The sequence below is a fragment of the Mesocricetus auratus genome, unplaced genomic scaffold, assembly GCF_017639785.1.
Source record: "Mesocricetus auratus isolate SY011 unplaced genomic scaffold, BCM_Maur_2.0 Super-Scaffold_100013, whole genome shotgun sequence".
In the NCBI taxonomy this organism is placed as follows: domain Eukaryota; kingdom Metazoa; phylum Chordata; class Mammalia; order Rodentia; family Cricetidae; genus Mesocricetus; species Mesocricetus auratus.
The window spans coordinates 76,667,474-76,692,791 of NW_024429196.1; the positions used below are offsets into that span (position 1 = coordinate 76,667,474).

At 54.2% G+C, this 25,318-nt stretch overlaps 1 protein-coding gene and 1 long non-coding RNA gene across 5 annotated transcripts in view; one reads left to right on the forward strand and one right to left on the reverse strand.

Moving 5' to 3' along the window:
• The first annotated feature begins 423 nt into the window (after window positions 1-423).
• LOC110342483 lies at window positions 424-18,544 on the forward strand. Of its 3 annotated transcripts, none has more exons than XR_005880996.1 (6): window positions 424-532; window positions 12,935-13,882; window positions 15,684-15,749; window positions 16,003-16,163; window positions 16,322-16,463; window positions 16,845-18,544. It is a non-coding gene; the product is annotated as an uncharacterized LOC110342483 (long non-coding RNA). The 3 variants fall into 3 exon arrangements; XR_005880995.1 differs by having other exon boundaries at window positions 438-532; window positions 12,935-12,946; XR_002384566.2 differs by lacking the exon at window positions 424-532 and having other exon boundaries at window positions 12,012-13,882.
• The window catches only part of Trpc7 (transient receptor potential cation channel subfamily C member 7), a 130,963-nt gene continuing 119,518 nt past the window's right edge, over window positions 13,874-25,318 (reverse strand). The window contains exons 9-12 of one of the 2 annotated variants that reach the window (XM_040756071.1): window positions 24,584-24,805; window positions 23,642-23,719; window positions 16,972-17,047; window positions 13,874-14,743 (exon numbers count right to left, since the gene is read on the reverse strand). In XM_040756071.1, the coding sequence (XP_040612005.1) occupies window positions 14,574-14,743; window positions 16,972-17,047; window positions 23,642-23,719; window positions 24,584-24,805 (546 nt within the window). In that variant the 3' untranslated portion in view covers window positions 13,874-14,573. Of the gene's footprint in view, window positions 14,744-16,971; window positions 17,048-23,641; window positions 23,723-24,583; window positions 24,806-25,318 lie in introns of both variants that reach the window. The other variant, XM_021232011.2, reaches the window with a different exon arrangement.

A 25,318-nucleotide genomic window follows, 5' to 3' on the forward strand; every position in this document is an offset into this window, starting at 1 on the left:
ATGGCGCTGTTGTAGCTCTGTGTCCCCCAGGCAGGCACTGGGACCCAGGAAAGGGGGTCCTTCACACGGCTGGGTTCCACAGCCTGGGAGTACTCACCCAACCTATAAGGGAGCATGTCTTTCGTGTTGACAAAGTTGGAGGGAGCACACTGCCCTTTGGGGAGAGTCCTCTGGTATTGGTGGGGAAGCCACGGTTTACTTTCTGAAAGGGGTAGTCAGAGCCCTGAGAGGGTTGACCACGTTCCCTGCACATCCCCGGGCAGGAAATTAAACAAGGCTGTTGCTGAGTAAATGAGAGATGGCGTTTACACAGCTCTTTATACAAAGCCACAGCGGCCTCCCATTAGGGAGCTCTGTGTACTCACACACTTAAGTCTTTGGAAAGATTGTGAAAGGGGGCTCGGAGGCCGCCTTTGCCTGGCAGAGGTCACAGGGCTGTGAGCTCACAGAGACCTCTCTCCCATTACGTACTTTGTTGAGCGGCGCGTGTGTCTTTCCTGATGCCTGCCTGCGGAGACCCTAGGGAGGTGAGGTAAGGACGCCCTCCTGCCAACGCAGCTATCTGGCAGCTGTTGAGTGGAAACTGGGGGAGATGGGAACCCTGAGCCCCAGGATTTTGTAAACTTTGCTGAAAATGGTGCGGTGTGTGGGGAAGCCATTTCTATTTCTTGTAAATGTTTGGGGAATCATCATGAAACCACCAGTGTCAATCAGGCTGGGGGTGAAGGTCAGAGTTGAAGAGACTCCTTGCGTGTGTGTGGGGGGGGTGAGTTCATACCTCCCTCATGAGTGCTGAAGACTACCTTTCTTGCAGAACATATTTTTGTTTTGGGGGTTGGTTTGTCTATCATCTATCTATCTATCTATCTATCTATCTATCTATCTATCTATCATCTATTTTGGAAATAGGGTCTGTGTAGCTCTGACTATTCTAGAAATCACTCTGTAGACCAGGCTGGCCTAGAATTCGGAGATTCAAGATTCCCTGCCTCTGCCTCCCGAGTGCTGGGATTAAAGGTGTGCACCACCAACGCCCAGATATTTTTATTTTTTTTAAACTGCTTTTGCCCCAGTATCTGTCTCAACCTGAGAACAAAGGAGGTACTGTGTTTCTGGCATAGTAAACCCCACCTTCTTCGGGACTCCTCTCAAGTCTGGCAAGCCCGATCTCCGACATGCCCGCTCTCCCAGCCTGTCACCTATTCTCATTCTGAAAACTGCTTCATTTTGGAGTCTTGGGGACATTTGTTGTTTATTTCTTTAGAGGACCAATCTAAACTACAGCTAGGTCATCGGCCACCACAGTCGTCAAGACCGTGAAACAAGGGCTAACTGTCGCTAGGGATGACCGTTTGGTTCCTCTGGGGGCCAGCCTCAACCACGCCACACTCACTGCATAGCGACATTTCTTTTTCCATCTCTTGAATCCTTTTGATTATGAAGAGGAAAAAGTTCCAGTGCGATGCTGTTAGTGGCGGGTGGGCTTCTGAGAAGCACTGGGCGCCGCGATGAATGAATGAATGAATGAATGAATGAATGGATGGATGGATGGACTGGGTAGGTACAAGAAGCCACCGGGCAGTCACAGAGCTGCTGTGTGTGACTCTGGAAGGAAAAGCCTGAGAGGAAGCACTTCAGCGCGAAGCACCCCATCGCCCAGGCCTGTGAGGAGTTCCCAAGCAGACATGGCCCCATGGGAGCCTCTCCTGGGTCAGGGTGCAGGATCCAGTTCCGAGCTTGCTGATTTCTCGGAAGGCTGCTGTTCTTTCGCTCGGGCTGGGGCTGGCGACCCTTTGTGGCCTGTGGAGTTCAGGGAGAAGACACAGGTGGCAGGGACTTGCTTTTCCTAAGAAGTCTTCTCTCAGCCCTGGCCCAGCAGGACCACCCTTCCTGCCCACCCTTCTGAATCTTGCTGGTGTCTGGGCCGGGTGAGCGCCCCCTTGTGGTCAGTGTCTCCTGCTTTTCCGTTTCTGTTTTGCGTTTTAAGGCATGGTAAGGCGTGGTCTCAGGCTGTAGCCAAGCTGCCACTGAACGTGTGACACTCCTCCTTGCCTCAGCCTCTCAAGTGCTGGGAGGTTACACAGGCGAGCGCGCCTCACCTGGCTGAGTGTGCCATTTCTGCGGTCAGTGAATCCCAGGCTTCCGGAAGTCCTTGCTGGGCTGACCACCTCCCTTTCCTATTTTTGCTGGCGTGGCTTCCGCCCAGGCCCAGCCTGTGTTGCTGAGCTCGGAGACCGCAGTAGCTTCTGAGGTCCAGTCTCAAGGTGGGTCTAGGTCGAGTAAACCCTCGAGTATGTACATCTAAGGGCGCTCTCTGGGAATAAAACTCAGGACTCAGTTTTTTAAGCGAGCATTTACTTAGTATAGGAAACAGAATCAAAGTAAACGTAAATCTGACTTAGCTTGAGGCCTGAAGTTGTTTGAATGAAAACGGCCCCCATGGGCACATGGGGACTGGCACTGTAGGAGGTGTGGCTTGTTGTTGGAGGAAGCGTGTGTCAATGGGGGCTGGGCTTAGAGGTTTCAGATGCTCAAGCCAGGCCCAGTGTCGCTCTCCCTTCCTGCTGCCCGGCATCCAGATGTAGAACTCTGGGCTACTTCCCCAGTAACACGCCTGCCTGCTCGCCCATGCTTCCTGCGGAGATGACGATGGCCTGGACCCCTGAACTGCGTGTCAGCCCCAGCTAAACGTTTTCTTTTGTAACAGTTGCTGTGGTCATGATGCCCCTTCACAGCAGCAGAACCCTCACGACCGCAGGGCCCCGGAAGAAAGACCTGGAAGGATACTCCTTTAGGCCTGTAACCAGCCTGATGAGAGGTGCTGGGACAGTCCCTGTTAGCCTCAGTCGGCCCACCCTGGAGCAGGGACAGCACAGACTGGAAAGACACTGGGTCTGCGCAGCAGAAGGCCTAGGGTGAGGAACTCGCTGTCTTTGCTGCTCCACACCACGCGTGCTCGTGGGTCAGCTGTGGGGGCTGGCACTGGTCCAGGCAGCAGGAGAACGGGGTGGAGCTACGGGCTGCTGGCTCTCCCCTGGTGATGCCTCTTCCTTTGCGTCAAGTCGCTCCCAGAAGACAAGGCCAAACCTCCAATCCCTGGCTTCCAGAGGAAGCTTTTCAGCAGGAGCTCCTGGTAGCTGGCCCGGCCTCCACAGAGCCGTCTGGACACCTGGTCTGATTACTTAGGCGGCCTCTGATGGCGTCTGCTCTTGATACCCGCCCCCCAAAACACCAAACACGGAGCAGGCGGAAAGAGGGAGAGAGACTGTTTGCAGGAGGGCATTCATTTAGGACTTGAGACTATGGTTTTCCCAGAAGTTTGGTTTGCTCCCCATAAAACTACCATCAGCCCTCTCTCTCTGTGTGTGCATTGGCAGGTTCAGCTGACTGTGGGTAGAAAATATCCAGAACAAAATGCTGTTTCTGTACTGAACAAGCGCAGCCTTTAAAAAATTTTTTTAAACTCTGTGAACAGTAGAGTATAATAGCTAGTTAGGTAGCACTGGCATTGAATTAGGATTATAAATAAACTACAGGGCAGTGTGGTGTGTATTGTGTGCAAACTGGGTTCCATCTTATGCAAGGATTTGGGCATTCAGGGATTTGGGTATCTGAGGCATCTTGGAGCTGGTCCCCCTGGGAGAGTGACAGCGATTGTACAAGGATTTATAATATTCTCTTCTGTCTCATAAGCCCCTCCCAGGGGCCAATGACCCCCTGCTCCAAACTGTCCCTGTTGCCATCGTCCGAGAGGGACAGCTCCCACCTCTTTCCTTCCCCTCTGCCACGGGGACAGTGCCGTCCTTTGTCAAGGAGAAGTTGCAGCTTATGGTGAAGCTGCTGTGGGGACTGTGGCTACGGGTAGGCCCCCTGACCAAGGCAGCCATGCAGGGGCCGTCAAGACCCCAGGGATGCGATTCTGTCAGCCTCAGCAGGGAGGGAGGGAGAGAGGGACACACAGGCCCGTGGCCTGACTCATGATGAAACGTGGGGATGTGCGAGTGAGAAGCTGTCCTTTAGGTGGCATTTCCAGATCTAAATCGGAAACTCCATCGGCACTGCCATTTTGTGATGAGGGAATCCTGCCCCCGCCCCCAGATCCCAGCAAGGACACTCAGGTTCCATCCTGGGGGTAATTTGTAGCTCCCTGTATCCCTGCTCTGCTGGGGGCGGGGTTTCTCCCACCCCTGCCCAGGGGAGGCTTGGACAGTCTTGTCTGGGGCATGGAGATGCGGGCTGTATCACACAGTCGCAGGGCGTGCTACTCTGTGGGAAAGCTTTTCAGGCCGGCCGCAGTCCCTCGTAGATGGTGCTGGGCCTCAACAGGGAGCTGTGGAACCCAGCAGAGCTCAGGGAGTGAAAGGCCTGTGAGAGGAGAGTGAAGTACCAAGCCATCATCCTGGCCTTGATCTTCTGCTCCGATCCCCCACTCAGGAGAGCGGCCCCAGGGGCCAAAGCGGCGCCAGCTGCGGTCACAGTGTCTCCTCCCCGGGAACCCCCTCTTGCCACCAGAGAGTTACAGGTCCCCGTCTTGGTTTGCTTTCTGTTGCTGTGATAAAACACACCGTTCAAATCCAGGAGAGGGTTTATTTGGCTTACGGAAGAAGCTGGAGCGGGGGGGGGCTGAAGCGAAGACCACGGAGGAATGCTGTTTACTGGCTAACACTTGGAGGCTGACAGAGAGGGGGATGTTGGTTTTCCTGTGTCAGCTGTCACAGCGCGATGGGCAGGGGAGGGCGGGGCTGTGGCTAGCCGCCCTTCTCTTTGGCATCTTGCTTGGGTCTTTTTGCGGGTTCCCCTGTACCATGCACACACTGCTCAGCCGTGCTGACAGCCCTGAATGATGGCAGCATTTCCCATCCCTGAAGTTAGGAGCGGCTACCCAGATCTTGGGGAGGGAACATAGAACACTGTTAGTTGGGAGATACAGGGGCCTTATATGTTGGTTGGTGTGTGAGAGGAGGCTGAGGGGTTCTCTGCCTTAGGATGGCTAACAGGGACCCAGATAGTATGGGAACCCTGGATGCACAGAGAGAAAGGGCTTCTCCTAGACAGATCTGCAAGGCCGCAGAAGCCCTCGAGAGCGTGGCTGGCGCTCCCTAACCCCACACAGCGTGAGGTGTTGGGATAATTCCATAGCTTTCTTTACCTGCAGGGAAGGAGTCTCACTGATGGTGACACATTCACCACGAAGAAGAGTCTTAGCCCTCTGCACGTACTGGAGAGGACGGAGGGAGGGAGGGAGGGATGCAGCCTCACCATTTAGGGTTTGGGGAGAAGCTCTCTCTCATCTGCCATTGAGAGATGGGCCACAGGGAGACCGGGCAGGGGCTTTGCACACCTATCCACATTACCAGTGTTCTCTGGCCCTGTGGATCCTTTGCTCAGAGAGCTCCTTCCAAATGGCAGAGGCAGCAGAAGAGCCCCCCCCCCCCCCATTTAGAAAGGGAACAAATGATGATAAGAGCTTGCAGTGTGGCTTTAAGGAATTCCCGCCAAGGAGGGGTAGGGATGAAAATAGACGTGGGGACAGGAGGGGGGAGGTTTAGTGGGCTGGAGGGAGAAACAGGCTGATTATTAAAGATCGCATTACCTGGTTTAATTATGAGTGCTCTTTAGCAACGCAGCTCTTGGCACAGATCGGAAGAGGAGAGAGAGCAGGTAAGGAAGCAGCCATCCCCCTCCCCACCTCTATCCCCCATTCATTGTGGTGGGGAGAGGTATAGACTGCGCCATGCCCAGCTACCTCAGAGCAGGGTGTTAGGGATAAAGAGCCCCCCTTCCCCCAGCTGGAGGTGCCAGACACGCTGGAGGTTTGTTTTGCAACCCTGGCAGGTGGTTTGCCTCCTTTCTGGAGCTCTGATATCCTGGCCTGAAAAGTCACAGGAACCCTCCCCATGTCCTTGGCACTAAATGGAGTCTCTTAAATTCTAAGAAAGGGAGAGAAAATCCATGCGCAGCTACTCCAGCCGTATGCGGGTGTGCATGCCCCTTTCTCGCGGCTCTGGCAATGCCCTGGGTGTGGGAATGACGGGTGGCCGGCTGAGCCACCACCTTACTTACTCCCGGCCTTTCCTGCTTGCCAACATCCTAAACCTCTTTCTAAAACCCCATCAGCCCCACACTGGTCCCCCTAGAGCCTGGGCCCCTTCAGCACCACCTCCCCCCCCCGGACAACCTGACAACCATGCCACCTGATGAACTTTATACGTTTTATAGGGGGTGCCAAAGGGACACTTGCCCTGCTTAAGCTCCTCTTATGAAACAGGAAGAGCGGATTCCGACCTGCCCACTCCTTTGGCTTGTGGTTGGGACTAAATGAGTGACAGGAAAGTTCTCGTTGCTGTGGGAATCAAAGGGGGCGTCGTCATGTTCGTCTCTTGGACAACACACATTGGCCCGCTTTCCATTCAGTAGAGCTGACGGCCTGAGATGATTCTCTTATTTTAAAAAGTTTATGTTGGCTCAAAGTTTGGGAAGTTCCAGGACACGAACAGATCGTTGATTGCATTTTAGGAAGTGTGTCAAGGCCGTTCACCATGACGGGAGCATGCGGCAGAGAGAGCCACTTACAGCATGAGCTGGGAGGCAGAAGAGAAAGAGGCAGCAGCGAGGGTCCCACAAGGCCCCTACAAGGACATACCCCAGTCCCCTCAATACTTGCTAGTGTCTTATTGGCTGACGCAAGTCACGTGGTTGGGCCGTGCAAAGGGATGGATGGCATCTGAGAATCGGAAGGCGTGCATGGCTGGGACCATCGATGCCGCAGTCCAGAGCAGCCGTTTTCCTCTCCCTTCTTGAGAAGTCACCCAGACACGCCACAGAACAGATAGTACAGCAGCCATGGGAGGTGTCTGGGTTTGTGGCCGTGGAGCTTCTGCCTCAGGACTGTGTGTGTCTTTCAACTGGGGCTCAGCGCTGACACCCACCCCTCATGCCCCGCTAGGGCTGTTGCTGTTTCGTTGCAGCGAGGAGACTCGAACCACAAAACTCAACGAAACCCGCATGGTGTTTATTGGGGGAAAGGGAGCAAAGGGAGGGGTAGGTGTTGGCCAACCGGGAACCGGGATGGAAGGGGAAGGGAAAAGGGAGGGGGGGGACAGAGATGAGAGGGGAGAAGGGGCGAACTGGTGTGGGGGGTGCCAGCTTAAAAGGGAAAGCTTGCACGAGCGTGCAGAGTCCTTACGCAGCCATGTAACTCATGATGCAGCCACGCAACGCAGGGCCCTTTGAGCTGTCCAAGTATCTGCCTGAATGCCGGTGTGTCTATCCTGCTCATTGTCAGGGGGGCGGGGTCAGTATAATGCCTGAGTCCTTATAAGGGCTTGCCAGAGGTCACGTGAGCCCAGGCTCCTCTGTGTACCCTGATTGCCAGAGGCTGCCTCTTGCTCTTTGGCTTGGAAGTGATGAACTCCACGGAGGCCCATCCTGAAGATGATGCCTGCAAATCCCCTGGGGGCACCAGGCGGGACTCAGCAGTCACAGTCTCGCCTTCAAACACTCCTCCTCGTCTCTTCTGTAGTGGAGCCGCATGGCGTCAGGTATGTGCAGTAGGCTTGGGTATACATCTTATCCCTTTGGAGAGTTGACCCGTGGATAGCCGCACACGCAAGCTGAGTGCAGACTGACAGCGCTTAGTGCTGCGGTTTGGATGAGAAGTGTTTCTGATAGACTCATATGTTAGAACACTGCTTCCCCTGGTGGGCCTTTGGAGAGGTAACGGAACGTTTAGGAGATGCGGTCTCGCTGGAGCAAGTAAGTCCCTGGAGGCGGGCCTGGAGGGTTCATAGCCAGCCCCATTTCTTATTTATTGGACCAGTTAGCTTTCTGTTCCTGCCATGAGGCCATGCCTTCAGGATTCTCGCCTTCTGGCGTCAGAAGCCAAAATAAACCCTTTCTTCCTTAAGTTGTTTTGGTTACAATGGTGGGCTTTTTAATTGTTTATTTTCTGAGATGGGGTTTCTCTGTGTAGCTTTGTAGACCAGGCTGACCTCGAACTCACAGAGATCCAACTGCCTCTGCCTCCTGAGTGCTGGGATTAAAGGCGTGCGCCACCAACACCCGGCTGGTCATGGTGTTTTATGGCAATAAAATCTGATGCACTTGGTATCCTCACAGTCTGTGTTCCTGTTTCCCGGGAGCTGTTTCCATGCATCACCTGGGCACACATTCGTCCTCTCCATCCCATGTTTGGGCGGGAGGCAGACCGCAAGGTCGGCATTTGTGAGATGTGCTCAGAATCTGCGTTGAGTGACTGGAAGCTCCCTCATTTCCTCCCTCTCCCTGCAGCCCCAGTGCAAGTTGGATCACACCCCCTTACACTGCACTCAGAGACAGACAGACAGACAGACAGGCTCAGGGGTCCCAGGATATCTCTGGAGGAGAACTACCACAGGGTGTGTGGCCTTTCTGAAGCACAGAGCAGTCATTGTATCCACACTGCTGGTGACAGATGACAATGACAGTGACAAATGCTAAGCGTCTGCACGTGAAGCCAAGGCCAGCGAGGCTCCGATGGAATGCTCATGTTCAGCGGGACTCCCTGCCCCGGCCTGGCAACGCTTTAGTTCTGTGGATCTGGAATGCATGGAGGGGGGTGGGGTGGGGGTGGCGGGGTGGGGTGGGGTGGGATGGGCTCTACTTTGCTGGTGCCTTGCTGGGGTTGATTGGTGCAGAGCTGAAACCCTGGCCTGCTCTCTGTTGTCATTGTCGTGACCCAAAGAGCCACCTCCTCTGCTCACTCAGGTCTGAGCATCTGAAAAGTGGGGAGTCCGAGGTATGGTGGCTGTCAATCTGCTTCCCTATGGTCTGTGCACATGGGGGGGCTGCAGATGTCCTCAGAATCCAATGCTCGTCTGCATTTATGTAACGCCGATAGTTGACTCCATCAGCCTGTACAAAAAAAGGCTACATAGGTCCTATTTATAGCAACAGCCAGAAATTGTCTACCCGTTATTTCTGGAATATCGGAGGACTGACCCCACAAGCAAGGGTCAGAATGTGGTCACCGTGACTTCATCGTTTCTGACCTCCCTGCTTTCCTTCCTGTGTGGCACCTCCATTCCCAGAGGCCCCCACAGGGGCCAGAGGCGGAACCCTGAGCAGGGCAAGACAGCTCTTCTCCTAATCCTTGGTTCTCCTTGTCCGCTCAGAATTCATGAGCCCTCAAGAGGAACAGTGCAGTGTGAACAGCTTCCGGCCTTGACGTCTCTTAACTGTGGAAGCTTGAGACCCAGCCCGGGGAAGGGTGGGAAGGGAGTTAGGGGTGATGTTTCCGCAGCTGCTGGGCTCAGGAGATAACTGAGGACGCCCCTGCAATTTAGCTTGAACAAGAGTGGCATTTGGTGATAAAGAAGTCATGTGACAGTCGGCTGGATGGACGGACGGACGAGCTGCAGGAGGCAGGGTGGCAGGGGTGGGCTTTACCCAGGGGCCCTACTGCACTGTACCCAGCCCTTCCCCCCTCCCCTCTCCCCTTCACCCTTCTGCTCCTCCTCTTCTCCCCTGTCCGCATGCCGGGGCAGAGTCGGTCCAGCCAAGGCCCCGATCTCTAGGGTACCAGGATGCGCCCCTCTTCCAGATGGGCTTCCCTGCCTGCTGCCTTGGCCTCTCTGTGCTCCTTGGTGGCCTCCAAGTCTCTCCCAGGCTGATGGAAGGCCCCTTGGGGTGTGTCAGAACCCAGAGATAGTCCATTGTTATCTCCCCCAAACTCTGTTCTCCTAAGCTCTCTTTTCTCTAAAGACTCAAGCCTTTGGGAACCCCAGCCCTGTCCCTTCAGACCTCCCCCGTTCCTGTGCCACACCTTTCCTGACGTGCGGGCACAGGTGTCAGTGGGTGGGTAGTGTTCCCCATGGTGTTGTCAAGCCCCGGTGACTCTTTCTTGGGGTCAGAGCGAGTGAGCCTGGGAGCCTGCCGGAAGTGGTTTCATTGAGTTCCAGGACAAAGAAAGTTGGCTTGTCTTTCCCTCTCTGTGCTCCCTTCTTTCTAGCGCTTTCTCCCTGCAGGAGGTGAAGGGAGGAGCTAAGGAAGAGGGGAGTGTGTGCCTGGTTGCACAGGTAGGTCAGAGCTTCCCAGGGCAGCCTCCCAGGACCATCCCCACTTCACTGCAGCTCACAGAGCAGTGGCGCGCCCACGGAGGAGTGACAGTCCACGAAGCTACTTGTTTTCAGGGTGTCACAGCCTTCCCAGGCCTGCTGCCTCCGGGTGAGGCGCTTCCCTGGAGTCAGACTGTCAGGGACCTCACTGCGAGGGAAGGAGGTAATCTTCCACAGGCAGAGCAGTTGTGTGAGTTCTGGCTTGTCAGCAGCAGACCCACGGCTAATTGGGGGCTTTGTCTGGGAAATGTCAGTAGGACTTGTTGAGTCCCATTAGAAGCCATTGAAAGTGACAAATGACTGGATACCTCTACACTTAGTCTCTGCATACCTCAGAGGCTTGATCAGGAGGCCCCCCCACCCCCAGGGCAGGGAGTGGTGCTCTGCTGGGAAAGGCAGCCGGCCATCCCCAGACTACAGGGAGTGGGGCCACGTAGCTCAGCCACAGCTGGAGAAAAATCAGCAGGACATGGCTTGCCTTCTCTGCACACGCACGGAGCTTTGCAGGGTCTGATGGTGCTGCCTGCAGGTGCATCAGGAGTCTGGGGCCTGGGAGGACCCCAGCAGGGCTTCCCCGGGAGCCACTCTTTGGCTCTAGTCTAATATGTGGTGGAGACCAGCTCTGGGTCCCTCCTGGTCTTCCTTTTGGGCAGTTGAGACAGACACCGAATGCACGTCACACATTAAAGTTACACGAGACAGCATGATGACAGTGGGCAGAGCTGCAGGGGACAGGACATGAAGCTCCCATGCCCATGTGTGACATTCCCATTTCCTTCTTCACTACTTGGTATTTGCAGGAGCTGCTCCCCCCACCGGTGCTGGCTACTCCCGTGAGGGTCACAGGCACAGGTGTGTCAAAGGCACCAGGGGGGTTCACAGGCATGGGGGCCACAGGCATGGGGGAGAGGAGGGGTCACAGGCACGGGTGTGGGTGGGTTTCACAGGCACAGGGGTCACAATCATAGGGTCATGGGGGTCACAGACATGGGGGTCACAGGCGTGGGGTGGGTAGGTTTCACAGGCACAGGGGTCACAGTCATAGGGTCATGGGGTCACAGACATGGGGGTCACAGGCATGGGGTGGCATGCACAAGCTCGGGCAGAGCTTACCACTAAGCCCCAGACTGGTGAGCTCTGCCAGGCTTCATTCAGTCCCAGGCTCTCTGCTTGAAACCGATCCTCCCCATCCCCTCTCTCCTGTCTGGCAGCCATCAGGCCACTCCTGGACGGCTCTGAAAGCCTAATGGATGGTACCAGTCTTGGTTCCAGTTTTAATTCTACAGCAGGGCGTGTTTTCCTTTGGCTCTTCGAGGAGCAGATCTGAAGCTCAGGATTGTTAGGAAAAGGGTGCCACACAGTTTGAAAACAGGGCTACCAAGTGCCTCCGGCTGAGGGCAGATAGGGAAATGGAATGCTGTGTCTGTCTCGGAAATGTTTATCAGCCTTCTGAGGGCGATAAGGGGGAGATCTGGAAGGAAATATCCCAGAGACATTGGTAATTTGTCTTCTCCGGTCAGATCAGTTGCTCTTCCTACCAAGCGTGTGTGTCTCTATCCCGAGTCCAGGCTGCAACGGGGCTGCTGGGTCCTAGCCGGAGGATGAGTAAGGGCTTGCTGCATGCATGCATTCATCTTGTGAGGGCTCGGGAGCCTGAAGGATGATGAAGGGAAGGCATTCTCTCTCTGGAGACCAGCACACAGCCTAAAAGGCACCCGTAGACTTGGTCGTTCTATTTTTTTTCTTTTTATTTATTTTTGAGTGCATGGGTATTTTTGCCTGCATGTAAGTGGGTATACCATGTGCATGAAGTACCTACAGAAGCCAGAAGAGGGCATCAGATCCACTAGATTGGAGTTACAGAGGTTGATGAGCTGCCATGTGGACCTTGGGAATCAAACTCAGGTCCTCTGGAAGAGCTGCCACTGTTCTTAACCACTGAGCCATCTCCCCAGCCCCAGAAGTCCTTGGAAATATACCTAACCCTCTACTGACCCCAGGTTAAAGACCAGAATTTATATTTGCAAAGTGCCCATGGGTCACTGAGTTTGCATTGTCTTCAAGGCCTGAGTTGAGGTACAGGTAGGGCTGGGAAGACCTAGATCTGGAATATCCATTGCAGAATCTTCTTTAGCTGCCTAGCTCAGCAGCCAGAACCCAACAAAGGTTGACTTCTCTCGCCCTTCCAAATGGGGCAGATGTGGCAAACTGGCCTGGACCAGCAGCAAGCAGGGAGGTGCCATTCCCGCTTCCCTAGGCGCTGGGACCAACTTCAGTTCTGCTCATCATCCTACCTGCTGCCTTCTTACAGCAGGGTTAAGCACACAGCTTTGCAATCAGGGACCTTGGAATGCAGGCCTGATCTTTCTGCATATATGTACTCATGCTCGTGTCTGGACTTAAGGGGAGTACACACAAATCCATCATGAGCTGAAAATATTCTAAGACAAAATGCATTTATTACACCTACTCTACCGAACAGCCGTATGGACTAACCGGTGCTCAGTTGGCCAAAGCCACCTACTGGAATATCTCACAGGGTTCCTGTATCCAAAAGTACTAGCCACTAAGTTCCCTGTAGGGTGTTGCCTGTCAGTGCATGTGATCACATGACAGTCTAGGAACAGCTGCCACCTAGCATCTCAAGCTGCCCTCATACCATGGTGTGTCAATAGCCCAGCAAGTGGAGAGTGTGGTTCCTACTGAATGTAGAGCTTTGATGAAATTGCAAAGTTGAAAAATCATCCATCACACAGGTTTCCATCTATATGTGCATACCCGCAACTGTGTGTGGATGTATGTGTGCATACATGTGTCTCCTTTTTCTCTTTTTGTTTCAGAGTATCTTCCAGGTATTTGAATTTGGAAACCCGACCCTCCTAGGGATGCTGTGAAGATTTGGGGAACTGATGCATGGGTGCACAGGAGCACTGATTGTGGTTATACAGGAGTACCAATGCATGGGTGCACAGAAGCATTGATGCCTGGGTATACAGAAGCACTGATGCATGGGTACACAGGAGTGCTGATGCATGGGTGCACAGGAGTATTAATGCATGGGTGCACAGGAACGCTGATGCATGGGTGCACAGGAGCACTGATTGTGGTTATACAAGAGCATTAATGCATGGGTGCACAGGAACACTGATGCATGGGTGCACAGGAACACTGATGCATGGGCGCACAGGAGTATTAATGCATGGGTGCACAGGAACGCTGATGCATGGGTGCACAGGAACACTGATTGTGGTTATACAGGAGCATTAATGCATGGGTGCACAGGAACACTGATGCATGGGTGCACAGGAGCATTAATGCATGAGCACATTTAATAATTCAGAAGCTGGTACTTGGTTGGTCACATGCTGGTCAGCATCACCAGCTGTGTTTCCTCGGGACCAGTGGACTCTCCTTCAGTCACCCTGGCGTATTGGTTGGGGCTGGGCGCCATCTGGTGGCTGCTCTTTCTACTCTCACTTAGGTCCCTTGGATGTGAGGCCCCTTTCCTGGTCCCCTTGTCCCCCAGATGAGGACTGGGAGCAAACTTGCCCCTTTCCCCACGGCTCCCTTCCTGACTTTGGAGAGGCTTGGGTCAGGTCTGGCAATGGGAAGTGGGGCTTGGCAGTGAGGGCGGAAGCCGGGATCTTCTTGGGGAAGTTGTGGCTGCGGACTCTGAGGCTTGATCCCGTTCTCCCAGACCATCCCTGACCTTGAGGGTCCCCAAAGCTAGGCCCACTGTCACAGATGGACCAGCAGCACATCCACAGAAATCCCCAGGCTCTTATGAGGTAATTTTATTCCTTCTCGCTTTAGGTAAAAATAGTAAATACAAGATAATAAAGGTAAAAATACATTATTTGGATTTTGTTGTTTCTAAACAATGACAACTTTTCTCTACAGTACAATTTTTGATTTAGTGTTTTTAAACTTTTTTATATAAACAAATAGAACTATTTAGCTATTAGGCTATCTGGGTTCTCATCTGGCACTTAAGAGTAGGTCACAGGCCACCTCCCGGTTCTGGGTTCTCATCCGGCACTTAAGAGCAGGTCACAGGCCACCTCCCCTTTCTGATTGTGTGTGTGTGTGTGTGTGTGGTGGGGAGGAATGAGAAGCAACTCCCAGGACTGGGAGGGCTAACTTCCCAGGACACCTCTGGAGTACTGTGTGGGGTGGGAGGGTCCCCTTGCGCGTCCAAGATGGCCTTTTCCTGCCTTGGTCACTGAGGCTGGACGGGAGGTCTCATGTGTGTCTCACAGCATTGCCTCCCTCCTTGGGGTAGCTGTTCTCTCCCAACAGTCTAGTTTCACAATCCTGGGCCCAGGCAGGAGCCAGCCACGTGCCCAGGACAGACAGAGCCAGTGGATCCCCTTGTATGGCAGGGGAGTGGGGTGGAGCCCCTCCCCAACAGGGCTGTGGCTGGTTGTTCCAGTTCGGCTTTGGAATGCTGGTAGAAGTCACAGGTGCCGCCGTCAGGCACTAAATGTCCTTGCCCTTGTTCACCCGTAGGTGGTCTTTGTTTAAGTTCTTCCCAAACTTCTCACTGAGCTGTTGGATCAGGTCTGCCAGCTCGCCTGTAGCTTGCGACTTCTCTTCGAGAAGCTCATAGCGAAGGCTGGAGATGTCTTGCTTGATCTCTTTGAGTTCACCTGCAAGGACAGGAGAGGGCTTCCTGAGGATGGACATGTGACAGGAAGGAGGGTACTCAGCTCTGGGTGCAGGCCCAGCCCCTGGGTGGGTGATGTTGGGGAGGGTGGTAGGATCATGAAGGTCCTTGTGTCCACAGAACTCCAGGGGGGTAGAAGTACCACCCAGCTGGCTTCCCACTCTGCACTTACAGCACCCCCCCCCCCCCCCCCCGCCCCTCCCTCCCATTCCTGGAAAGCCTCTCCCTTCACAGCTTAGAGAGGTGGAGTTCAGGGCTGCGAACTTTCTGGCAACTGTTTCACACGCTGCTGGCTCCAGTGTTGGTCTCAGAGCCGTTAAAAGTAGATGTCAGGAGTGAGCAAAATGTCTGTTACCCGGAGCATTTGTTTTCACAATGCTCTCTCTGCTTGACTCTGTGCATCTGTGCACCGCAGAGCAGGGCTCTATACGATGGATGCAGCCCCGGGCTGGCCAGCTGCGGTTCCGTTCGTTCTCAGAAGCAGCCTGACCGCCCCAGTCCTAGCCTCCCTGAAGCCTATGTCCGCCTCCTCCCCTAATAGGGAATCACTAAGCAGTAACTTTCATTTTCTGTTTCCATAGTTACCCACATGGTTAGAAGCCCGAGGAGTCTGGTCTGTGGAAATCTATAAAGCACAAAGGTTCTTTCCTCATATTCTAGACGCCAGACTAAATTCTGGTGGGAATTCACTGCTTGTGAGTGTATTATTCTTCTCTTACACAGGTGTGCTTAAATATATAAAGTGCAGAGCTCTTACACACACAATTACATCCCCTATTTTTACTAGGGGGCTTCACTAAGCTCCAGGCTCAAGGGATCATTTAAATGGCATTGGGGCACCCATCCACAAACTGTGTGTCATTTAAATGGCATCGGGGCACCCATCCACAAACTGTGTGTCATTACCTTCATGCCCATTACAGCCACACACCCCTGAGGACGGATGACATGGCACCTGGTGATCTCATAATTGGGGCTCACAAGGAGAGGTAAGTTATGGGCTCAGCCTCTTAACTCTGTCTGCTCAGCAACTAGATCGGACACTGCTGCCTCTCCGGCTGTGTGCTGGGTACCTCAAGCAGAGGCTAAGTGTCACTCAGCAGCTGGGCTCTTTTGGGAGCCCTCGTCGCCCCAGTGGGGGGAGGCAGGATATCTCCACTCATGGACAAAGGTCTTACTTGGTAGCAAATATTTATCCTAGGTGTTGCATGATTAATAATAGGGCATCGTTTCTTATCTAAGAATGCGTGCTGAAAACAAGCTGGAAAATAACCCAAACGGTCAGAGTGATGTAGATGGGAACTCCAGTGTGCATGGGGATCACCTGCTGCTGTCTATTGTCTAAAACGGAGCCCGCAGGCCCTGCCACGGGTGCAGGGGTGCATCAGGCTTCGATCTGCACGGTAATCAGTGGGTACTGGAGAGGGAGGGCCTCGGAGAAACACAGCCGTGGTCGGTCTCAGAACCCGGAACAGGGGCAGGATGGGCAGCTGGGGCTGAGCTAGCGGCAGATTCTGAGAATGGGGTTCAGACTGGCCCTTTTGTGTATGTGCCCATACAGGAAGGTACGGATGGTGGGCTTCTAGGCTATCCTGGATTCAAAGGGCTCGAAGCCCGCTGAGGATGCCATCACTGCGAGAGGTGGATTAATGCCCCTCACTTCCGTGATGTCCATATTGTCATAGCTGCTGGCTGGCCTGAGGGTGAGTCATGTCACACAGGAACTAAGGTGACTTGTGGAATCATGTGCTAACTAGCTGGCTTTAGGAGAGCCCCCTGCATGGTCCAGGAGCCCATCTAATCCTAGGCATCATTACCTAGGAGGAGGAGGAGGGGGAGGGTAAGGGAGAGGGGGGAGGAGGGGGGGGAGAGAGAGGAGGGGGAGGGGGAGGGTAAGAGTAAGGGTGGAGGTGACAGTTGCCAGAAAGGAGAGTTGGTGGTGACCTAGGGTGGAGATTCTGAGAGGTGGGTTAGTGCTGGGGCCCCAGGGCGGCCTTCCGGTTTTGGCTCGGGCTGGAGCAGGAGTGAGGGAATGAAGACCTCGGTCTCCCCGCCTCACGGGAATGCATCTGCTCTCACTGAAGGGCAGGGAGTTCTCCAGAAAGGACACAGAATCCCAACGACGCCACAGTCCCGGCCCCGAGAGAACCATGGTGGACCCCTGCCCTGCAGAGTTCAGACTGGGATTGCCTCAGGGGGAACCTCACGCACCTTCGTTGACCTCGTCGTTCTCCCTGTCCACCTGGGCCTTCAGCACGTATCTCTTTATGAGCCGCTTCATGATTTTCTGAAACGACGAGCACAGGGGGTCAGCACTGGACGCTAAGCAGGCGAGTGACTCTCTCCAGGGTGCTCTGCCCCTGGAGGGACCTGACAGAGCTCTGCCTAACCCCCCATCCCCCTGTGCCCCTCAGGAGGTGACCACGGGACACTCCCTGATGAGGGGAAGCCAGGCCAAGGAGAGGGGGATCCTTGGATACGTGGCTCTGCTTGAGGTCCTCAGCCCACTTTTGTCCTGGCCAGACAGGGAATGCTGGGAAATCTTAGCAGGTCAGCTCAGGTAACTGCAGCCCTAGAGGTGACCGTGAGTGGTGAGAGCCGCCAGGGTCAGGCTGGGGGAAGTCGGCTGCACCTCGAAGAGCTGTTGCCAGCGGCCCTCAGCCACTCTCCCAGCCAGGTGTCTGGATCAGATGGAGAGACCACTTCCCCAGATGCCCGCAGGTCAGACCTGTGCCCCCAGTTATGGTGGAGCAGGGACTTCGGCCCCAGTTTCCCAATAACAGGAAGTTAAGTGTCGCTTAGTAAGCAGATCTTGAGCCACGTTGAAGGGACACCAAGAATAGCGCCGAGTGTCAGGAAGCCTGGAGGAGCTGAACTTTGGATTTTGCCAGCTAGTTGTTCAGGGTTCCTGTGAAATCACAGAGTTTAAAAATATTCTGGAAGCTGAGATTTCTGACTCTTTCGAGATGAGCAGCATGGAGGAGAGGGGGGCCAGAGTTCCCTGCTGCTGGAGCTGCCCTGGTCAGGAGTCCATTCACCTGGCCACGCCCAGAATCAAGAGGACACAGCAGCATCTGGAGTTCAGCATCTTCTGGAGTTCAGCATCTTCTGGAGTTCAGCATTTTCTGGAGTTGTTCAGCATCTTCTGGAGTTCAGCATCATCTTCTGGAGTTCAGCATCTTCTGGAGTTGTTCAGCATCTTCTGGAGTTCAGCATCATCTTCTGGAGTTCAGCATCTTCTGGAGTTCAGCATCTTCTGGAGTTCAGCTGCCTGCAGTGGACCTGGCTTCAGCCCTGGACTCTCTGATGGCAGAGAAACGGGACTGACCTGTGTGCAAAGTGTTAGAGGCTGAGGAATTTCCTGCTGGATGGTTCTCTCCATGCCCTCAGCAGGAGGCTGACTTGCCAAGGACAGTCTCCAGACTGGGTCCCAAGATTTTGCATGTCCTGAGCTACGTTTCTTTCATCCAGGGCCCCGGGTGAAATTAGGCCAGTGAGCCCTCCTCTGCCTGAGCCTGTGGGTCCCCCTCCCATGGCTTGATGGCTTGTTTGGGTGCTGGGAACAGCTCATTAGTAAGCTGCCCCCTGCTGGTCCCCATGTGGTAAGTGTTAGCACTGCGGTGTCTGAAGTGTAGCTCATCCTTGTCTCTGGGACATTCTTCTAGTCCAGGAAGCAGATTATCTACACCACAGGACTGAGTGCCCACCCCTGGGACCTTCAAAGGAAAAGCAAGCCCAGACAAACACAAAAAATAAAACCTGCCCTTAATTGGTTCTCACAGAAGAAAATGGAGTTATCTCTGTACCTGCTAGTCTAGGAAATTAAGACCACTCGTCTGCTGCATGCTTTTAGGCTGGCCCAAGAGAAAGGGTTACAGTTAAAGTTAGTTGCCTTCCAAGGCAAACCTCGATAATTAAGTGTCCCAGCTGGGTGCATTTCTGTAAGCCTGAAATGCCAACACTCCAGAGTCTGAGACAGGAGGGTGGTGAGTTCCTGGGCTACGTGGTGAGACCCTGCCTCAGCGAAGCAAGTGGATGGCTTCTCCACTTCTGGTGTCATGAGTGAGGGGGTCACGATGGAGGATGACAGGGCAGAGCCTGAAAGTGTGGGGGGTGAGCGGCCCCTTTCTGTGGGTGCTGCAGCCATCGCCGTCCTGCCTAGCTGGTGGTTAGTATCCACTGTGCTCTGGATTCAGCCACATAGTTCAACCGAGTCTCTCAAAATACGGTAAGGGCTATGCTTGTGACCATTCCAAACATGCCTACCAAGTGAGATGCAGCTCACATGCATGGAGGAGGAGGAGGGGAGGGGAGAGGAGAGGAGGGGGAGGGGGAGGGAAAGGACTGAGAGGAGGGGGAGGGGGAGAAGGGAAGGGAAGCAGCAGCAGCAGAAGCCACTCAGACATGCATGCTGTGTTAGTGTTATTCACAAAAATGACCTCACTCAATCTCCCCAGAAACAAGGGGGTGGAGGGGGTGGGGGTGGATTGCTACAGATGAGGACTTGTAGACTCAGGGTATGAGGGACTCTAAGGCCACACAGGCGGGGAGAAGGGGAGTGCAAGGTGGAAGCCGGGCCTGCATGGAAAGGCTGGTTTCCTGATGGTTGAGGAGTGAGGAGCGCTGTTCATGAACTGGATTCCGTTAGGCTGGGCTGCCTCCTCTTCACGCAGAAGGGGGCCTTTTTAGGTGTCTGCAGACGGGCAACCTCCCAGTGGCTACAGCAGAGGGAAAGAGTTGCTGGCCCCGGATTCGTTGGGCTTGAACACACATGGTCCATTCTTGGTTACTGAAGTGCTTCATCTGAGTAGGGTTTCTGCGGTCTTGGGGTTCAAGGGCTAGAAAATTAAAGATTTGCTTTGAAGTCCTCAATCTGCATTGGGGCTATAGAGGCTTCATGTACAAACAGATTGGAATTAGAATGACAGATATGTGGGGGCCCTGTGACCTTGCTCCTTGCCCCAAGGTAATGAGCACCCTCTCGGGGAGTAATGGGGCCACAGACAATCCCGGAGACTGTCTTCATGTGGCTGAGTTTCTCGGTATGTACGTGGTAGACAACATGGGATCCACAATGACAAGATGCTGGGGTTGCCACCAGGAAGCATAAAATGGTTGGCAGTATTGTCCTTGACATTCAGGCCAGAAGGTTCCGGGGAAGGTGGTCATCACAACTTCCTCTGCTTCACTGTGGGGGTGGGGTGGGGGTGCTGCTATGTGCTGGATTGTAGACAGCTCCTTGTTTTCTTCTACGGGTCCTGAGTTCATGAAACTGAACTCTCCCTGGCTCCTGGCCTGTAGCTAGCAGCAGAGGTGAGTCTATTCAGTGACATTACCCAGCGGAGGAGGAGGACTCAGGTGACTCCAAATGCCATGCACATGGGTAAGGGTGGGTTGTCTCAGAGACTTGCAGCCTGGTACAAGGTAAACACTTGCCCAGCACAGAATCCTGGGGTCCATGGCCTCCGGGCGCTGGTGGGAGGGGACACGACCCTCGCTCCCCGGGGGCCAGTGCTTTGTGTTGACAAGGTGGTCAAGAACACAGGCAAGGATGAGGGCACACGCTTTACAGTGGGGAGGGGTGGGGGAGGTGGAGCCAGGGGGAAGCGATGGCGCCCCCTCCAGGAACAGAAAAGCCGGAGCTTTAGGAAGGTGGGTACACCGGAGCTCGGCAGAAGCCGCACACGACGGTCCACCGTGTTTCTGAGACACTGGACAGGGAAAGCAGTGCCAACAGCTTGTCTGCCACATCTCACAGCAAAGGCCAGCTACACGACGCCACCCCCTGGGGAAGCCAGGCCTGCTGTCACATGCCTGTAGTCCCAGCATCTGGAAAAGGGCAGGCAGGAGGGTCAGGAGTTCAAGGCTAGCCTCAGCGACACAAAGTTCACAACCAGTCTGGGCTATACAAGGCCCTGTTTCAAAACAAACAGAAACAACCAAACCACTGCCTTCAAATAACAACAAAATTAATCCTCTCTCTCCAAAACCACCCACAGTAAGGAGACACTATGTCATGAAGACTCAGGTCTGTTTCGACAGTGGGCTGTACCGGATTCTAAGGTATACTTAGGATCCAGCTCGTTTGCTCCCCTCGGCGCGTGTTTTTGGGGTCTGTGCCCCCGACTAGTTGACTCTTGGAACAGGCCGCAGGGCAGCTCTGAGAGGAGGCACACTTAGGCTGTCTCATTCACATTGTGATTCCGTCCCATTGTTTGGTCTCTTGGGCCTGGAGCCGGGGATGGAAGAGACCTAAGTAAGGCAAGCAGCTAGTGCTGAGGGAACTAAGTAAGTCAGCCGCACTCCAGGTGGCTGCTCAGGTCTGCGGGAACCAAGGGCTGGCCGGCCTTTCCCCACCATACAAAGCAGAAGGACTGAAAAGCTTAAAACCAGCAGGGGACTCCCAGGGAAAAGACAGCAGCGGGAGCCAGGCTCTGGGACCTTGCGATGGAGCAGTGTGTCCTAGTCTGTGATCCTACAGGACTTCTGCCAATGTCCACATTGAGCAAGGCTGACGTTGGGTGGCGCATGCTCTCAGTGAGCTGGCTGCTCTGGGGAGGCCCTGGAGAGCAGGGAAAGGGAGAGACTGAAGGCTGCAGGCTCTCTGCACATCAAACTACCGTGGGTCAGAAGTACACAGCAGCCTGGAAGGCTCGCAGTGGGCCCACGAGCGGGGAAGCAGCCTCAGGTCATCCTGGGGTCCGTCCCTTGGCTTTGCCTGTTGCGACTGTCAACAGGACACTGGCCAAGGCCAGCTCAGGCTCCTTGTCCTCACCTCGGGCTTGGAGGTTTAGACAGATCCCACACTGGAGACCACCAAGCCCCGGCAAGGCGGGGGCTGAGGGGACTCTGAGGAAGCGCTGGCGTGACAGGCCAACGCCTGGGTACTGTGCTGTGGTGACAGAAGTGACCCGAGTATCAGGTGGGGTCACAACCAGCTGTGAGGCCTCGGCCAAGGAGAGTCAGTTCTGATATCCACAAAATTTGCTGGAATCTGGGGAGAAAGGACACCACTGATGTCCAGCCTGCTTCCAGATGACGTTTGGGGTCATCTCGAGGTTAAGTTAGATCCTGAAGAGATGACTGCAACTCGGGAAGATGCCCAGACACACAGTCCAGCTGGTGCGGAGTGACCAGGTGCAAAAAGCGGGGTGTTCTCAGTCCCACGCCTGTCCCTCAGCCCCCTGTCCCAAGGGCCTTGTGCTTGTCCCTGAGGACTACTTGAATAAGTAGCCTGGGGTATTTTTCTCCAAGCTGACAAAATACAAGGTCATCCCTAGCCTGAGGCTGCAAACCAGCCAATCTCATCACAGCAGGGGTGCCTGGGAGGTGTGGGGCAGGATGGACGGAAGCTGTGGGGCTGGCAGGATGCAGGGGACAGCTGTGTGGCTGACTGTGACTCATCTGGGTGCAGGACATTCACAGGCCATCCTTCTTCCTTTATCTCGGCAGAGGAGGCTGGTCCTGCCCGAGACCAGCAGTTTCTATTAGGAGTCGCAATCTTTTCTGTGACACAGAGAATATGTGCTCTTCTCGGGGAAGCTGGGAACTGGGAGCCCTCCCCCGGGCAGAGGATTTAGCCTGTGAATCAGCTCAGAGCAGATCAAACTGGGCAGCCTCGATTCTGCACACGATTAATTTCAAGGCTCGCCCATTGTCAATCTTGAGCCTGTGCCGTCTGATAAAGACTCAAGTACTCTCAGGGATGGGCTAGTTCTTAACTGAACAATTAAACCCTCTCCTGTGCGCCGCTGGCTTCTGAAACCCGGGTGAGGAGATCCAACTAGATCTGGAAGATGCCAGGTCTGTAGCAGTTCCCCGTGGGAAGGTGGCACTTGGGACAGGTCACCTTCTCACCTTAGCCCGAAGTGATACCCAGGATAACATCACATTACAACCAAAGAAATTATAGACAAGGATGAATCTGCTCACCGTGGGGAGTGAGGGTCAGGGAAAGAATGCCCTGCACGTTCCAACAGCTAACCGGAAGCTACTGTTCATCAAGGCTAGGCCCATTCAAACTGGAACAGAGTTAGCCCTGGTTTCCGGAAGGGATCCGAGGATGGCAAGCATAGAGGGCTTCCCCAGATTCCTGTAGCGAGCATCTATGCAGGCTGGCTGTCTAAAGAATGGACACTGGGGACGCACTGGGAGCCATGGAGGTGCCACTCCTTCCCTGGTCCCCACCCAGCGTCAGTTCCCACCTACTGTGGATTGTGTTTGATCTTCCCATTGCTGCTCACACGCCCCCGCTGAAACGCCATCCCTTACATCTCAATGACAGGCGCTCCGAGCATCCTCCTAACCCGTGTCTGCCTGGTCACTGACACTGAGGACAGTGGAGTCATTTCTGTCCCCTGCAGAGTTACCCTCCTCTCCCGGACCTCAGAGAACGTGAGTGTGGCACTATTCCCATCCTGAGTGGTGGGGCTCTGTCTTCCTTCTGAGTTTGTCTTCTGCTCTCCCCTGCGGCTCGAGGCCTTTGTGATTGCTCCACCCTTACCAGGAAGGTCCCACGGCTATTTCCTTTTCCTGGCTGACACCTTGGCTAACACTCCTCTCTGTGACGATGCCCCCTACTCCCCACCCCCCACCCGCACCCCCAGCCAGGCCTTCCTGGTTGTCTCCAGTTCGAATCTTTTCCTTTATTTCCTGGGACTTCTATCAGTATGTTATCTATGTGCTTATTATCTGCCTCTCTGCCTAAGGAGCTTAGAGGTGCCACCGAGCCAGGAACCCTGTTGGCATCCTCAGTAGATGACGCCATGCCTGCCATACAGCAGGCGCTCTGCAGGCAGGGGACTGTGTTCTGTGTTGTCACAGCCACGTAACTGAATCCATCTTAGTGGGCATCTACTTCTGCCCACACTTAGGTGGTTACCTGGTATCTGGTGGGCTTGCTGAAAGTGTTATTTGCTGTCAGATTTTCAGAATTCCTCATGCCTGCCTGGTATCGGGTCTTCTAGAACAAAGAAAAAAAATACATACATGCATGCATACATACATACACGACGGGGCTTAGAGTAATATCTAGATACAGAGGCAGCCTGTAGGGAACCTTCTGGAAATGGCTTGGCTTCCTAGACTGATGATTTTGGGAACTGAGTTTCTGTAGGGTTGTCACAGTCACAGGCCATTGCTGGCCATTTGGTCTAGGAAGCCCTGAGTTTTGTGTCTTTCTTCTGGAACTCCTCAGAGGCTCTGCTACGCAAGTGGACACCGAGGCCCCAGAAGTGGGAGAGAGAGTGTGCAGGAACTCTGTTCTCAGGTCAGCCTCTGGCTGCTTTCTGTGAAAAACTATGCTACGTCCACATGCTCTAGGGCAGTGGCTCCCAACCTGTGGGTCGGGACCCCTCTGGAGGAGGATGTCAAACCATTCTTTCACAGGGGTTGCCTAAAACCATATGCATATCAGATATTTACATTATGGTTCATAACAGTAGCAAAATGACAGTTATGAAGTAGTGGTGAGATAATCTTATGACTGGGGTCACCACAGCATGCGGAACTATGTTAAGGGGTCCTGGCATCAGGAGGGTTGAGACCCACTGCTCTACGGAGTTCTCCTTTGCTGGTGTCATGTCTTTCTAGGCAGCAGGCACCTTGCTGAACTGAAAATGTCTCTGAGGGGCTTTGGGACAGTCTGCTGGGTGACGCTTCGCTGAGGCGCCTGGTGGATTCTGTGGGTAATGGCTCCTTGCATCTCCGAGCTCACTGGCTTGCTTTGTGCTAGGGGTGGCTGTCGGAAGGAAGGAGCCAAACACATAGCCCCAGCCACCCTCCCCTCTGCCTGTGCTCGCCCCGCACACCCCATGCTGCCTACCCGGAATTTGGAGTTCAGCATGCCCATTTCCAGGTCGTTTTCACAGCTTTTGGCCTTGGATTTGCAGAGCTTTATGAGGCACATCTTGATTCTCATTATGAGATAATAAAAGGATTTAGGACTTGGCACTAGGTTAAAAGGAGCAGGTAGAGTTCTGCCTTCGTCGAAGTAAGAAAGCCAGAGCTTTGCGCGAGCAAATTTCCACTCCACGTCCGCATCTTCCTGTGGAACAAGGGAGTCAGTCACACACCGGAGCCCACAGCTCAACGTCTGAGCGGTGTGAGCAGGGTCCGAGTCTCCGGTGTTTGAGCAGATCGCCAGACAGGGCTGGCGTGCTGTGGATGTGTGCCCCCGTCTGGGATGGCACAGGACAGGGTTATCTCTAAGGTCACGTGCAAGCATCACTTTTGGAGCTTTCCACCTGCCTTGGCATTCACGGTGGAAAAGCCTCAGTCAGGGCTATGTCTCCCCCACCCCCACTGGTGCACCCGCCAGTGATTCCCACCTGCCGTTCATAAGAACCATTGCTACAGCAGCTTCAGCCTCCTGTCCTCCGACTTCACAGCTCTGGCCACTACGGCATCGAGCTGGTCATCTCTTAGCGGAGAGTCACCCAGAAATGAACTATGAGCCTAAGGTGATGAGGTTTAAAACCATACATACCTGCCTTAAAAGTTTCCTATTAATGATGTGACTGGGGCTTTGTGAATCCGTAGAGTGTGGGTAACACTGCCT